This window comes from Cyprinodon variegatus, unplaced genomic scaffold (assembly GCF_000732505.1).
Source record: "Cyprinodon variegatus isolate N-32 unplaced genomic scaffold, C_variegatus-1.0 Scaffold711, whole genome shotgun sequence".
Lineage (NCBI taxonomy): Eukaryota > Metazoa > Chordata > Actinopteri > Cyprinodontiformes > Cyprinodontidae > Cyprinodon > Cyprinodon variegatus.
This window is the reverse complement of record NW_015151164.1, coordinates 81,576-96,545: the sequence shown is the minus strand read 5'-3', so window position 1 is coordinate 96,545 and position 14,970 is coordinate 81,576. Positions and strand designations below refer to the sequence as shown.

Below are 14,970 nucleotides of genomic sequence, written 5' to 3'. Positions count from 1 at the left end.
TGTTTTTGTTATATATATATATATATATATATATATATATATATATATATATATATATATAAGATCACAGAATGCCCTCAAAAAGTAAAGACAAGCCCCAAACATTTAAAGTTAATTAAGTTACATTTTGTTTTACCAACTTAACTTAAATGTAAATTAAATGACCCGCAACTGAAAAAGATAATTCTAAAACCTGTTATACTCAAGTAAAGCATTCATAGATTTCTCAATCCAAACTCATAAAATTTCAAAATATAAGCATCACATAACATACATACACCGTAGTGCAATTCACATTTTCGAAACAGTGACAGTGACCACATATGTTGAATTTTTTTGTTTCCATTTCAATAGCTATCCATGGTGATAAAAAAAATAGTTAAAGCCTTCAGTGACAATGTCTGTGGGCAAACAAGTTATTACGTTAGGGTTAGGATTTACTGGGTGACGACAACCTACTGATTCTCCTTGGAGGTAGGACGCAAAATCTGAAGGCATCTTCCTATTGGACTGATGACACCTAATATTGGCCATTAAATGGCTAAAAACCAAAGTGTCTGGAAGGTGAATGTTTTGACAGAATGAATTAACAGATTTGTCAGGACTTCAGTCTGTGTGTTTGTCTTTTGTGTTGTCCCCTTCCACCAGCAGGAGGCACCTGGTTCCGGTCCGCCTCCTCACACACCTGCTGACTTTTAACTCGTTAACAGAGTGCTCTTAAGCTGCTGGTTGCCACTACCTCGACGCCAGAGTGTTTTGCCAGTTTTTGGTACTCTAGCCAAGCTGAGATTTTGCTGAGTAAGACTGAGTTTTTGTCTACCTGAGTTTTAACTTTCTTTTTTTGTCTTTGCCTCTCGGCAGGAAGTCATCCTGCAAACTGGACCTTTTCAGACCTCCACTCCCAGGAGGGATCAACTGAGCCTTAAACTGAGCCGGGGATTCAAACAGGAGGTTTGGATCCAGTCTACTTGACAGAACGTTGAAATTACTCTCTGAGCAAGGGAATCATCTTCACTACGCCCCGTTCAAGTACATCAGGAAATCTGAGTGGCAATCAGCATCTCTGTTCACCTACACCGTCCGAGTTCTGGGTAAACCTTGTTCTGCCCTCCACCGAATAAGACAAACTCTGAAAAACCAACACACAGATTGGAGTCAAAGATCCTTCACTTCTCTGAAAACGTGAGTCAACAACCAGATCCTTTTCTTCAAATCAACGAATGAAATTTCCAACTGAGCCTGAACTAATAGTCTGTCTTCCCCTCACCTTCCAGTTCTGGCAGGGCAGAGTTCGGAGCAACACTGCACCATGCTTAATCTCTTCAATAAAACCTGTTAAACTTTTCATCTCTCTATCTCTGTTTGGACTTCTGCATTTTGGGTCAGACCTTTAATTAAACCATGACAAGATTATAAAAATTCTTATACAAAAGAGAATGGGGTTGGTCCAAGCTGTATTTTTTTCGAATGTGTTTTTATTACATTTTTCATGTTTATTGGTCCAGGGTTACTTGTGAAGTACCGTAGGGATCAGTGCTAGGACCAATTCTCTTTATTATATATAAAGCATTTCAACATTCAGTACAATTAATAGACAGCATGGGATTAATTTTCATTGTAATGCTGATGATACTCATTTTCATCTGATCTATAAGCCACACGAAGCTAACCCATTACATATACTATGTCAGGACTCCTGTTTTTGTGTTTCTGTGTTTGTCTCTCTTCATCCACCAGGAGGCGCCTGGTTCTGGTCCGCCTCCTCACACACCTGCTGATGGTTTCCTCGTTAAATGGAGTGTTCTTAAGCTGCTGACTGCCACTACTTCTACACCAGAGTGTTTGCCAGTTTAGGGTACTATAGCCAAGCTGAGTTTTAGTCAACCTGAGTTTAACTTTGTTTTTTGTCTTTGCCTCTTGGCAGGAAGTCATCCTGCAAACTGGGTTTCTCGGACCTTCACTCCCTGGAAGGATCAACTGAGCTTCAAACTGAGCTGGGGTTCAAACAGGAGCTTTGGATCCACTTTTGCCAAGAGATCGTTTGAGCTTCTCACCGAGAAAGGGATTATTCTCTATTACGACCCATTCAAGTACCGAAAGAAATCTGAATGGCAGTCAGTTTTTCCGTTCACCAACAATCAACCACATTCTGGGTAAATCCTGTTCCGCCCTCCACTGAATCAGACAAACACTGGAACCACGGCACACAGACAGGAGCCAAGGATTCAACAACTTCTCTGGAAGCGTGAGTCGGCAACCAAATCCTCTTCAAGTTCACAAGTCAATTTCCCCACTGAGCCTGAACTGTATCTTCCCCTCACTTTACAGTTCCGGTTGAGCAGTGTTCAGAGCAACACTTCTCCCTCTGTTTAACTTCTTCAATAAAACACGTTAAACCTTTTCCCTGGTCTCTCTGAATTGGTTTCTCTGCATCTGGGTCCGAGCTTTAGATAAGATCATGACAGACTACAGGCATGTCTTCAAGGCATAAAAACCTGGATGACCCTTAACTTTCTGCTCATGAATGCAGGCAAAACAGGAGGTATAGTTTTTGGATCAGAGTCTTTCAAAATTAAGCTGATTAGTCAGGCACTTCATGTAGATGGGATTCAATTAATCTCATATAATCAAGTTGAAAAAAAATTGTATTTTTGATCAGGACCTCTTATTTAAATCCAATATCAAAGACATGTCTAGATTTTCCTTTCATATGCAGGATTTTGCAAAAAGTAGAAGTATCCTGTCCAGAGGTGATGCTGAGAAACTAGTCCTTGCATTTGTTACTTCAAGGCTGGGCTATTGTTATGCTTTACTATCAGGAAGTCCTAAACTATATTTAAAAGCCTTCTGCTGATCCAACATGCTGCAGCCAGATTTGTGATGAAATTTAAAAAGAGATATATCTCTCCTATCCTAGCTTTTCTTCATTGGATTTCTGTTAAATCCAGAATAGAATTTAAAATCCTCCTTCTCACATATAAAGCCTTAAATGGCCAAGCTCCATCTTACATCAGAGATAGGATTTTTCCTTTTGTTCCTAACAGAGCAATTTGCTCTCAAACTGCAGGTGTACCAGTGGTTCAAAGAATTTCTGTAAGTAGAATGGGAGGCAGATCGTTTAGTTATCAGGCTCCTCTCCTGTGGAGCCAACTACTAGTTTTACTCCATGAGGTAGACACCCTTTCTACTTTTAGGGGAAGGCTTAAAACTTTCCTTTTTGATAAAGCTTATACTTATAGTGGCTAAGGTTATTCTTAGTTATCTCTATAGTTGTGCTGCTTTAGGCTTAGATTGCTGGAGGACATAGGTCTGGTATTTTCCTGTTTAGCTGTGACATTTTGGCTGTGTATTTTTAAATTAATTAAGCTTTGAAGAGCTTTCAAAAATTCTTTGAATATAGTGAAAATATTATGTTGCTAGATCTGGAGACACAAACAGTAAATAAAATAATGTCAAAACCATTTTGCCCTTGAAAAATGTTACTTCTCATTCTGCAGTAAAATGATAAGACATACTGCTGTCTAATCTCCCACATATTTTCAAAGCTTAATAAAAGATATGTACTATTTAAATTAAATAAAAAAAAACATCCTGTTTGTTACAATACAATAATGTTCTGTACTAATGCTTCTTAAAGTGATAACTTTAGGTACAAATGCAAAATAACAGTATTGTCACTCACCTCAACAGGAGAGTCTAGTTCATCCAGGATGCTCTTCTCACTCTGTAACCGCTGAGTTGTCCCTGTAGAACTTGGGGCCATATTCAATAGGTTCTGACTACCAGCTCTGCTGAAGTTAGCATCACTCTTTCTGGAGTCAGTTGTCATGCACACCTCATAATTGTAAACGTGTGGTAAAGTCCCTGTTCCCAAAGTATCCGAGTAACGTGGTGGGTAATAAGGTATCACTGGGAGGTTGGAGTGATAGAGGATCCGAGACTGTCTCCATCGGTAGATCCTCACTGATACAATAACAACCACACATGTGATGAAGAGGAAGGAGACCACAGCCAGAGCTAACACCAAGTAAAAAGTAAGGTTCTCATTGTACTCCTTATCGTGTGGAAAATTAGGATAATCAGAGAGCACTTCAGAAAAGCTGTCTGCCACTGCCACATTAATAGAAACTGAAGCTGATCGAGGGGGCTGCCCATTGTCCTCTACAATAACGATCAGTTTTTGTTTCACAGCATCTTTATCAGTCACCTGGCGCATTGTTCTTATTTCTCCATTCTGTAAGCCCACTTCAAACAGCGCTCTTTCTGCAGCTTTCTGTAGTTTGTAGGAGAGCCAGGCGTTCTGTCCAGAGTCCACATCAACAGCCACTACTTTAGCGACCAGGTAACCCACATCTGCTGAACGAGGCACCATTTCAGCCACCATGGAGACACCTGTCTGGACAGGGTACAGAATCTGAGGGGGATTATCGTTCTGGTCCTGGATCTGGATTTTCACAGTCACGTTGCTGCTGAGTGGAGGAGAGCCTCCATCCTGTGCTTTAACAATAAAAACTAGCTCTTTAATTTGTTCATAATCAAATGACCTAATTGCATCAATTACTCCATTTTGTACATTTACGGAAACATACTCAGATATTGGGGATCCTGCAACAGTTGCTTGTTCCAGTGTATAGGATATACGTGCGTGTTGTTTCTCATCAGGATCTTTAGCTGACAGTGTTAGAACTGAGGTACCAGGGGAATTATTTTCTCTTATTTAAGCGGTGTAGAAACTTTGTAAAAAGGCTGGTGCATTGTCATTCACATCAGAAATGCTTAAGTTAAAACTTATTTTAGCTGACAGGGGAGGTACTCCACTGTCAGTGGCAAATACGGTAATATTATATACTGACACACTTTCACGATCTAATACAGAATCTGTTGTCAGAGTGTAATAATTTTTTAGATTAGACTTGATTTTAAAGGGAGCATTTCTTTCAATTGTGCAGCTAACCTTACCATTATCACCTGAATCTAGGTCTTTTACATTAATTATACCAATAGTTGTTCCAGGAGGAGAATCCTCTGACAGGGGGCTAGTAAAGGACATGACGTTTATAATAGGGGCATTATCATTTACATCGATGACTTCAATGACTACTTTACTTGAATCAGTCAGTCCTCCATGATCCTTAGCATCAATTCTAAGTTCGTACTTTTTATCCTTTTCATAATCAATATCGCCCTTAACGGATATTATTCCTGTATTTTCATCAATTAAAAACAATTCACCCAGAGCACTGTCGAGGTCTGAAAAATAATATGTTACAATACCGTTTGAACCAAAATCTTTGTCACTAGCATTAACAGTTGTGACGTACGTGTCTTTAGGAGACATTTCCATGACGACCGCTTTATATACAGACTGGTTGAAAATAGGTGCATTGTCATTAGCATCAAGAATCAAAATATTTATATTAACGGTACCAGATCTCTGAGGCGTTCCTCCGTCCACGGCGATCAGCTTTAAAGACAGGTTTGGGTTTGTTTCTCTGTCTAATGGGGTCTGCAGAACCATCTCTGCATATTTCTTGCCATCCGCATTTGAATGCTGTTTTAGAATAAAATTATCATTATCGCTCAACAAATATTCTCTTAGTCCGTTCACACCCACATCTAAATCTTCTGCACTTATCAGCGAGAAACGAGCGCCAGTAGTAGCGATTTCACTTATTTCAAAATCCATGCTGTTTCTTTTAAACGTCGGGGAATTGTCATTTATATCTTTGATCTCGACTGTAATTTGATGTAGCTCCATTGGATTTTCTAAAATCATCTCAAAACTGAAACTACATGGTGTTGTGTCACCGCAAAGCTGCTCCCGGTCGATTCTTTCCTTCACCACCAAAAGCCCTTTGTCTGCCTTCAGCTCAACGTACTGGACGCTCTCTTCACTTACGATACGGGCACGGCCAGAACGGAGCTTTTTCAGATCCAAACCGAGGTCCTGCGCAACATTACCAATCACAGAGCCTCTCTTCATTTCCTCTGGAATAGAATACCTGATATTTCCGGCCACAAAATGGCAGAATAAACACAGGGAAACAAAGTATAAGAAAAATATATGTCCGACGCCATCGTGCCATTTTATCCATCGAATGTGGTTTGGTATTTCCAGAACCATAGCCACAAGATTTTGAAAAGAAATGGATAATGTAAAGTAGTCCAAAAAGCTGTATTTTAAAAGGAAATTAATAACAGGAGGAAAAAAACAATGATATACAGGTATCCTTCCTGCATCCGATTGGCAATCTCTTTCCCCGGTTAAGGTTGGGTTGAAAAAGGCATCCCCTTCTTTCTGAAATGACGCATTATACATGGAGGGGAATGTGTATAGAGGTTGCGCCTTAAATGTTAGGTTGACCAACAGCGTCACTTAGAGTACAGAATAGGTTATACAAACGGATACTTGTAATGAGAAGAATTTAGACACTGATTATAGATGAAAAAAATATTGTTCATACAGAAAGAATCATAATTAGTATGTCATAAAATCGTTCTATTACTATTTAAAATGTAAAACCCACGGTAACAAAAAATTAACAAGAACTAACAATAAAATGCGGAATGTGGAGCTCAGACTACTGCTTCTGTTAGACGCACTAATCGTAAACAAATGGAAATATGTAGGAGCAAAAGATTCAGAAGGTGCTGAGCAGTCAAACCTTAAAAAGGTCTTAATTTGTAACAAGGCATTGTCCGCTAGAATACCTGAAGCAGTCAATCAATCAATAAATAATCATGTGGACTGACTTTAATATTGCAGATTCGCGGTATCATGCGAAATAAGTTTGGTGGTTTTAGAAGATACAACTTTTAAAAACACATAATGCCCACTCGAATATTACAGACAAGCCACAGAATAGTTAAACTTTGTTACACTAAGATTAAGATTTACACTGGACTATTAACTTAAAACTACCAGAAACGACCAACAGCAAAAAACACTCAGATTGCTCTCAGTCCATGGGGGTGCAGGTGCCGCAGCAGTTAGCACGCATGACCCATGTACGGAGGCCTTAGTCCTTTCAGTCCAATCTAAGAAAAAAATAAATAATATATATATAACTGGAAAAGGTCAGCAAACAGTCATGTAATTCACATTGTCAAAGCAGTGAATGTGAATTTCCTTATAAAAATTATTGAGAGCTTCATTGTTAGTAGCTGTCCATGGTCCTGAAAAGAGTGCGACCCTTCAATGACAGTCACGTTTCATTTCATAAATGCAAAAAATGCAGGAAAAAAGTAAAAACATAAATTATATCAGTTCTAAGAGAGACTAGCGTTCGCCTATATTGTATTTCTCGTTTTTTTATGTTTTGTTTGTTTGTCCTCTGTATTGTTTGGCTTGGAACAAAATTTTTGGCAACTTTGCATAGGGCCATATAAATATAAGTTTTACCCTTTTTTTGCTTAATAAAAGCTTACAACATGTCAAAACCATTTTTCCGAACACAACCTTTCAATACATTTCATGTTATGCGGTACAGTATGGCACATTGAACTGTACATTACACATATTCTGTATTTCACAGCATTGAGCGCGTGAATTAATCATAAAATAAAACTGTCCAATCTGTGACAATGGAATTGTGTTTTGTACAGTTTTTTCTGAATAACAGATTACTAGGCAAAAGGGCAAAAAGAAACTCTCTGCACTCACCTCTAGAGGAGAGTCTGGTTCATCCAGGATGTTCTTCTCATTGTGCATCCGCTGCATTGTCCCTGTAGAACTGGGCTCCATTATCAACACGTTCTGACTACCGGTTCCGCAGAACTTATTGTCACTCTTTCTGGAGTCAGTCGTCCTGCACACCTCGTAATTGTACACGTGTGGTAGGGTCCCTGTTCCCAAAGTGTCTGAGTAACGTGGTGGATAATAAGGAATCACAGGAAGGTTGGAGTGATACAGGATGCGGGACTGTCTCCATCTGTAGATCTTCACTGATATAATAACCACCAAACACGTAATGAATAGGAATGAGACCACAGCCAGGGCCAACACCAAGTAAAAAGTCAGGTTTTCATTGTACTCCTTCTGTGAAAAATCAGTAAAATCTGAGAGCACTTCAGGGAAGCTGTCCGCCACCGCCACGTTAACAATAACTGTTGCTGAACGGGAGGGCTGCCCGTTGTCCTCCACTATAACAGTGAGTCTCTGTTTCACAGCATCTTTATCAGTCACCTGTCGGATTGTTCTTATTTCTCCATTTTGTAAGCCCACTTCAAACAGCGCCCTGTCTGTAGCTTTCTGCAGTTTATAGGAGAGCCAGGCGTTCTGTCCAGAGTCCACATCAACAGCCACCACTTTAGTCACCAGGTAGCCCACATCTGCTGAACGAGGCACCATTTCAGCCACCATAGAGCCACTGGTCTGGACTGGGTAAAGAATCTGTGGGGGGTTATCGTTTTGGTCCTGGATCAGGATTTTCACTGTCACATTACTACTGAGTGGAGGAGAGCCTCCATCCTGCGCTTTGACCACAAGCTGAAACTCTTTTATTTGCTCATAATCTAACGATCGCAGTGCTGTCAGAACTCCGGTCTCAGCGTTTAAAGATATATATGCAGAAACTGGATTACCATTGACCTGTGTGTCCTCTAAAAAATAAGATATTCTAGCGTTTTGATTCCAGTCAGAATCCCGCGAACAAACAGCAAATATGGAATAGCCCGGTGGATTATTTTCCATGATGTAGGCAGAATAGCTACTTTTGTCAAACACTGGAGCGTTGTCATTAACATCCGATACCTTAAGATGCAATTTTGTCGAAGTAGTCAGAGGAGGAGAACCAAAATCGGTAGCTTTTATGGTTATGTTATAATCTGCGACAGATTCTCTGTCCAACTCTTGATCCAATATTAAATTGTAATAATTTGTTAAAGATAATTCAATTCTAAAAGGAATGTTTCCTTCTAATGAACATTTAATTCGACCATTTTTGTCAGAATCAGCATCTTTTATGTTCAAAATAGCGACTGTTGTACCAACAGGGGCGTTTTCTAATATTGGACTGGAAAAAGACATTACACTTATCACTGGGGCATTATCATTGATATCAACAACATCAACTATAACTTTACTTGTCCCGATTAATCCACCCTGATCTTTTGCCTCAACTCGCACCTCGTATTTTTTCTGTTTCTCAAAATCTATTTCACCAAACACATAAATAGTGCCCGTACTATTATCAATGCTAAAAATATCTGCAGCACTTCCTTTTGTTTTAGACAAACTAAAAGCGATTAACCCGTTTGATCCACTGTCAGCGTCTGTGGCATTCACAGTAATAACACTTGTACCTTTAATTGTGTTTTCTACCACAGAAGCTTTATAAACCGATTGGTTAAAAACAGGAATATTGTCGTTAGCATCTAATACAGTCACATCTATATTCACCGATCCAGATCTCTGCGGTGTTCCTCCGTCCAATGCGATTAGTTTAAAATGCAGATTAGGACGTTGTTCTCTATCTAAAGGCTTTTGCAGCACCATTTCAATATTTTTACTTCCGTCTGGGTTTACATGTTGTTTAAGAATAAAGTTGTCATTTGGTGACAGAACATAATCTTTCAACGCGTTTTGGCCTACATCTAAATCCTCTGCGGTCTGCAGTGGAAACTGCACTCCTATGGCAGCTGATTCGCTTACCTCAAACCTGATTGATTTATCTTTGCTTGGAAATACCGGAGCGTGATCATTTATATCCAAAACCTCTACAGTTATTCTGTGCAGTTCCATCGGATTTTCCAGTATTAATTCAAAACTAAAGCTGCATGGTGTGGTGTCCCCACATAGCTGCTCCCGGTCTATTCTTTCGTTCACAAGAAGGATCCCTTTGTCTGTATTCAGCTCGGTGTATTGAACGTTTTCTCCGGTCACGATACGGGCGCGTCCAGATCGGAGCCTTTTCACATCCAAACCAAGATCCTGTGCCACATTACCTATGACAGAGCCCTTCTTCATTTCCTCTGGTACAGAATAACGAATCTGTCCATCTACAATGTAAATAAAATGAAGCAGAAAAACAAGCAGTCCGATTTGCCGTTGCAGTACGGTAAATAGTCGCCATTGTATCCACCGGAGAGAAACGCGTCTTAAATTTCCCATCATTTGAAGAGAAAAATAAAAAGATTCGGTCCAAAGGTATATTTCTTCTACTGTTGCTTAAAATTTAATTTTATATTCTTTGTCTTGGTAAAAGAAACAAAGAAAAAAACAGTTCTTCTTTCGTCAGTAGGATAGAACCAGCCGTTTAAATTCAGAACAAACTAAAGAGAGCCTCCTCCTCTGCATGCCCATTATGAAGACAGGCTTGGATACAAAATGCACATAAAATCTTTTACTGACCAACAGCGTCGCTTAGAGTCTGAATGAGAAACATCAAAAGACTCTCAAAGACTAGAAATCATTTATAATTTGTCAGATTAAAGGGCACTAAAAAAAGAAAAACATGATTTCGATTTCTCTCACACGTAATTCAAATAATCATGCTAATTTTTCTTATAATTTTAATGATAAAAATATCTATAAGCATAAAAAATCGGGTTTTTAAAGTTCTTTTATGTTGAGTAAGGACATATTTTTCCATCACCGTTGAAAAAATGCGAAATTAAATAAATCAAACTATTGAATAAATAGACAATGAATAATTGTAGAATCAGATAAATAAAACAGAACTTTGCAATTAAACATTAAATTACCCAGGGGCACTGGTAGTTTGTGCAATTTATCAAACAGATTAAATGGATGCCTGATAACAAGTAGGACAGGTGTTTTCAGACGTCTGAAACTTTGCGTTTTTTATTCCAGTGAATTTCTAACAGGTATATCACTGCATAGCTTCTTAATTTATTTTGACTTTAATTTAACATTTTTAGGTTTTACTATTTGATTATTATTCTTGCTCCTTGAAGCTCACCGGTCAAAGTGCAAATGGTGGAGTGATTTTTACGTTTCTTCTGCTGCTCGAGATGGAATAAAAAAATATTAAAAACCACTTGTTTTGCTTTGATTTTATCATTTATTTTGATATTTTGATTGTTCTTTCTTTTTTTTCTTTTTTTGCGGTGCAGCGCTTTCGTCATATTTTTAATATTGTTCCATGGACTAAAAAAAGACGTTTACAACATGAAACAGCCATTTTACTATGAGAAGTTTCTTTCAAATATATTGTTATGCAGCAGAATGGAATGACACATTACTCACTCTGATTAATATTTTAAGTTATGCTTAAATACCTAAATTAATGAAGCTATCATTTTTATATTTCCTTAGGAGTTATATTTACATTTTTAAATTTAAACTATATCACTTTTTTTCTGATTCAGTGTTTTTTATTTAAGGACAAATACCCAAGCTGGAAAACAGGAACATTACAAAGTCAGTGATTAATTCCCACCTGCCCCACCACAACCTTAGATACAAATCACATGACCCAATACAAATAAAAGAAATACATAAATAAAAAGGACAAAGCATGTGAGACATCTCATTGTGCGTGATTCGCCAGCAAGTCTGAAACTCCCTTTGCAGTTCTTTCCCACATTTGTATGGTTGATACTCTTCCCGCATAGATTCTTCCAGTAGACAGTTCCATCATTATAACATCTTGAAAGTATAACAGTCATTATTTAATAGGAAGCCCATGTGGGGGGAGCCATCTCTGAAGTTTTTTTGCTGCTGTTAGGCCTGCGAGCAACACTTTTCGCTGTTTCTCTGTACATTCAAACTTTGAGTCATCATTTACTAACAGCAAACTTGGTTGTAATGGAATCTCTAATTCTAATAATTCAGATAGATTAAAAGGCACCCTTTCCCAAAAAGAATTAACCTCTTCACAATCCCAAACCATGTGTTTATAGGTACCTGGAATATCTTTATTGCATAGACTACAGCATAGGCTGTTTGTGTGCTTCGCATGGAACCTATCGATGGGCATCCAGTATGCCCTATGACAAAACTTGAAATGAATCAACTGGTGATTGGGGTTCTTTGATGCACTGAAAACGTTATTCCATACCCTTTCCCATTCTATGGAATCTGTCTCTAAATCACTTTACCACTTAGCTATTATAGGAATGGTAGAGTAGGATGATTTCAAGAGCCAAAAACTATATCACTTTAAGGTAAAACATGAAAGCATGAAATCATAACTCACCTCTAGAGGAGAGTCAGGTTCATCCAGGATGCTCTTCTCAGCATGCATCCGCTGCATCGTCCCTGCAGAACTGGGTTCCATAATTAACATCTTCTGACTTCCATCCCTACATAACTTATTGTCACTGTTTTTCGAATCAATTGTCCTGCACAACTCGTAATTGCACATGGGTGGCAGAGTCCCTGTTCTCAAAGTATCCGAGTAACGTGGTGGATAATATGGAATCACAGGGAGGTTGGAGTGATACAGGATGCGAGACTGTCTCCATCTGTAGATCTTCACTGATATGATAACCACCAAAGATGTAATAAAGAGGAAAGAGACTACAGATAGAGCCAACACTAGGTAAAATGTCAGGTTTTTGTTGTAATCCTTGTCGTGTATGAAATCAGTGAACTCCGAGAGCACTTCAGGGAAGCTGTCCGCCACCGCCACGTTAACAACAACCGTAGCTGAACGAGAGGGCTGCCCGTTGTCCTCTACTATAACAGTCAGTCTCTGTTTCACAGGATCTTTATCAGTCACCTGACGGATGGTTCTTATTTCTCCATTCTGTAAACCCACTTCAAACAGCGCCCTGTCTGTAGCTTTCTGCAGTTTATAGGAGAGCCAGGCGTTCTGTCCAGAGTCCACATCAACAGCCACAACTTTAGTCACCAGGTAGCCCACATCTGCTGAACGAGGTACAATTTCAGCGATCACAGAGCCACCAGTCTGGACTGGGTAAAGAATCTGTGGTGGGTTATCATTTTGGTCCTGGATGAGGATTTTTACGGTCACGTTATTACGAAGTGGAGGAGAACCTCCATCCTGTGCACTAATTACAAAAACAAAATCCTTGATCTGTTCATAATCAAACGAGCGAACGGCATGGATGAGGCCGCTTTGTGAATTAACTGAAATATATTCAGAAATCGGGGACCCACCGATATCTCTGTCCTCCAAAATATAGGCAACCTGAGCATTTCTGTTTTCATCTGAATCTTGAGCACTTAGAGTTAAAATTGAAACGCCTGGAGAGTTGTTTTCTTTAACTACAGCACTAAAAATGTTTTTTGTAAACACAGGGGCATTGTCATTAATGTCTGATAGCTTTAGATTTAATATTTTTTTGGTCGAAAGAGAAGTTGAACCTTGGTCTGAACAAACAAGAGTAATGTTGTATTCTGAAACAGTTTCTCGATCTAATTCAGCATCAGTTGTCAAAGCATAATAATTTCTGACATTCGACTTGATTTTAAAAGGAACATTTCCTTCAATTCTGCATCTAATTTGCCCATTTTCTTCTGAATCCAAGTCTTTAACATTAAGGATACCGATTGTTGTACCGATAGGTGAGTCTTCTGCCACTGGACTATTGAATGACATAATGTTAATAACAGGGGCGTTATCGTTTACATCAACAATCTCAATTTCAACTTTGCTTGAATCTGTGAGTCCTCCTTGATCTTTAGCTTCAACTCTGAACTCTATTTTTTTGTCCTTCTCAAAGTCAATTTCTTTAGTCACATATATTGTTCCTGTAGTATCATCTATATCAAAGAGAGTAGCTTTTCCCGATTTTGATTTTGAAATAGAATAAGTTATTTTTGCATTTAAACCACTGTCAATGTCACTCGCATTAACAGTGATAACGTAAGTACCCTTTGGTGCATTTTCGACCACTGTAGCCTTATATACTGTTTGATTAAACACCGGAGCATTGTCATTAAAATCGAGAATATTAACATCTATTAATACCGTACCAGATTTCTGCGGGGTTCCGCCATCCACAGCAAGCAGCGTTAGAGAAAGGTGTGGCTGTACCTCTCTATCTAAGGCTTTCTGGAGCACAATTTCAGCATATTTACTTCCATCTGGATTAACATTTTGTTTTAAGACAAAATTGTCGTTTGGAGTTAAAATATAGTTCTGCAAACCATTCTGGCCGACATCGTCATCATCCGCGCTCTCTAATCTAAAACGGGAGCCGACAACTACAGATTCGCTGATTTCAAATTTCAAGTGATTATTTTGGAAGATGGGAGCGTTGTCGTTCACGTCCAGGACCTCTATAGTAACTGGGTGAAGCTCCATTGGATTTTCAAATAAAATCTCAAAGGTAAAGCTGCATGGTGTGGTATCTCCACAGAGCTGCTCTCGGTCGATTCTTTTATTCACAATTAAAGTCCCTTTATCTGCCCTCAGCTCGATGTACTGGATGTTTTCTCCCGTCACGATGCGGGCCCGACCAGAACGGAGCCTCTTCAGATCAAAACCAAGGTCCTGAGCAATGTTGCCAACCAGAGAACCAATTTTTAGCTCCTCTGGGATCGAGTACCGTACCTGACCCTTTGTCAGATGAAGAAAGGATAGAAGAAAAAGACACATCCTCGATCGCCATCGCACTCCTATTTCTGGGTGCAGGTCTTTAAAATCCATGTAGGCCTGTAACATAAAATCTTCAAGCGAACAAAACTCAGGGATTCGTTTTCTTTTAAATGATATTAGCGTTCCGATATAGGTTTTTTAACCCTGAAATCAACGTCTACTGTTCCCCTGATGTAAAATGCAGTGGCAAAGGGATAAAAAAAGAATTGCGATTAAATGCACACAATAGACGCAGCCGCTGATTCACTAGACATCAGCGTCACTTAGAGGAGGAAATAGGGAACTCCTATCACTGCATGAAAAGTGAAGTGAAAATATATCACTCTCTCTCTCTGTAAGGTTTTGGATAACAACGTCTTACAAACATTTATAAAAGAGGACTTCACTTTCGGAGTCGCAATATCTCAAAACATTATAAAATAACGCACAGTAAGATACA

At 38.9% G+C, this 14,970-nt stretch overlaps 2 protein-coding genes across 2 annotated transcripts; both read right to left on the bottom strand.

Annotated features, from left to right (window-relative positions):
- Window positions 1–3,416: 3,416 nt before the first annotated feature.
- Window positions 3,417–10,286, bottom strand: LOC107097620 (protocadherin beta-16-like). The gene is made up of 4 exons (XM_015394828.1): window positions 7,651–10,286; window positions 5,809–5,988; window positions 3,683–4,497; window positions 3,417–3,422 (listed from the first exon to the last, which is right to left on the bottom strand). The coding sequence occupies exons 1-4, from the start codon at window positions 10,112–10,114 to the stop codon at window positions 3,417–3,419; spliced, it is 3,465 nt and encodes a 1,154-aa protein (XP_015250314.1). The 5' UTR covers window positions 10,115–10,286.
- Window positions 10,287–11,996: 1,710 nt separating this feature from the next.
- On the bottom strand, window positions 11,997–14,766 carry LOC107097627 (protocadherin beta-16-like). Its single transcript, XM_015394847.1, has one exon. It carries the CDS (start codon window positions 14,595–14,597, stop codon window positions 12,120–12,122), a length of 2,478 nt encoding a protein of 825 aa, XP_015250333.1. The 5' UTR covers window positions 14,598–14,766; the 3' UTR covers window positions 11,997–12,119.
- Window positions 14,767–14,970: the final 204 nt, after the last annotated feature.

Bases quoted from the DNA above. Each gene is read 5' to 3' on its own strand.
- LOC107097620 (XM_015394828.1), bottom strand. From the start codon at position 10,114: ATGATGGGAAATTTAAGACGCGTTTCTCTCCGGTGGATACAATGGCGA. The intron at 5,989-7,650 runs GTTTCTTTTTGC...ATTCTATTCCAG, and splicing joins TCTAGAGGTGAGTGCAGAGA to AGGAAATGAAGAGAGGCTCT. The intron at 4,498-5,808 runs GTGACACAACAC...TTATTGTTAAAG, and splicing joins CGACCGGGAGCAGCTTTGCG to CACAGGATGGAGGCTCTCCT.
- LOC107097627 (XM_015394847.1), bottom strand. From the start codon at position 14,597: ATGTTACAGGCCTACATGGATTTTAAAGACCTGCACCCAGAAATAGGA.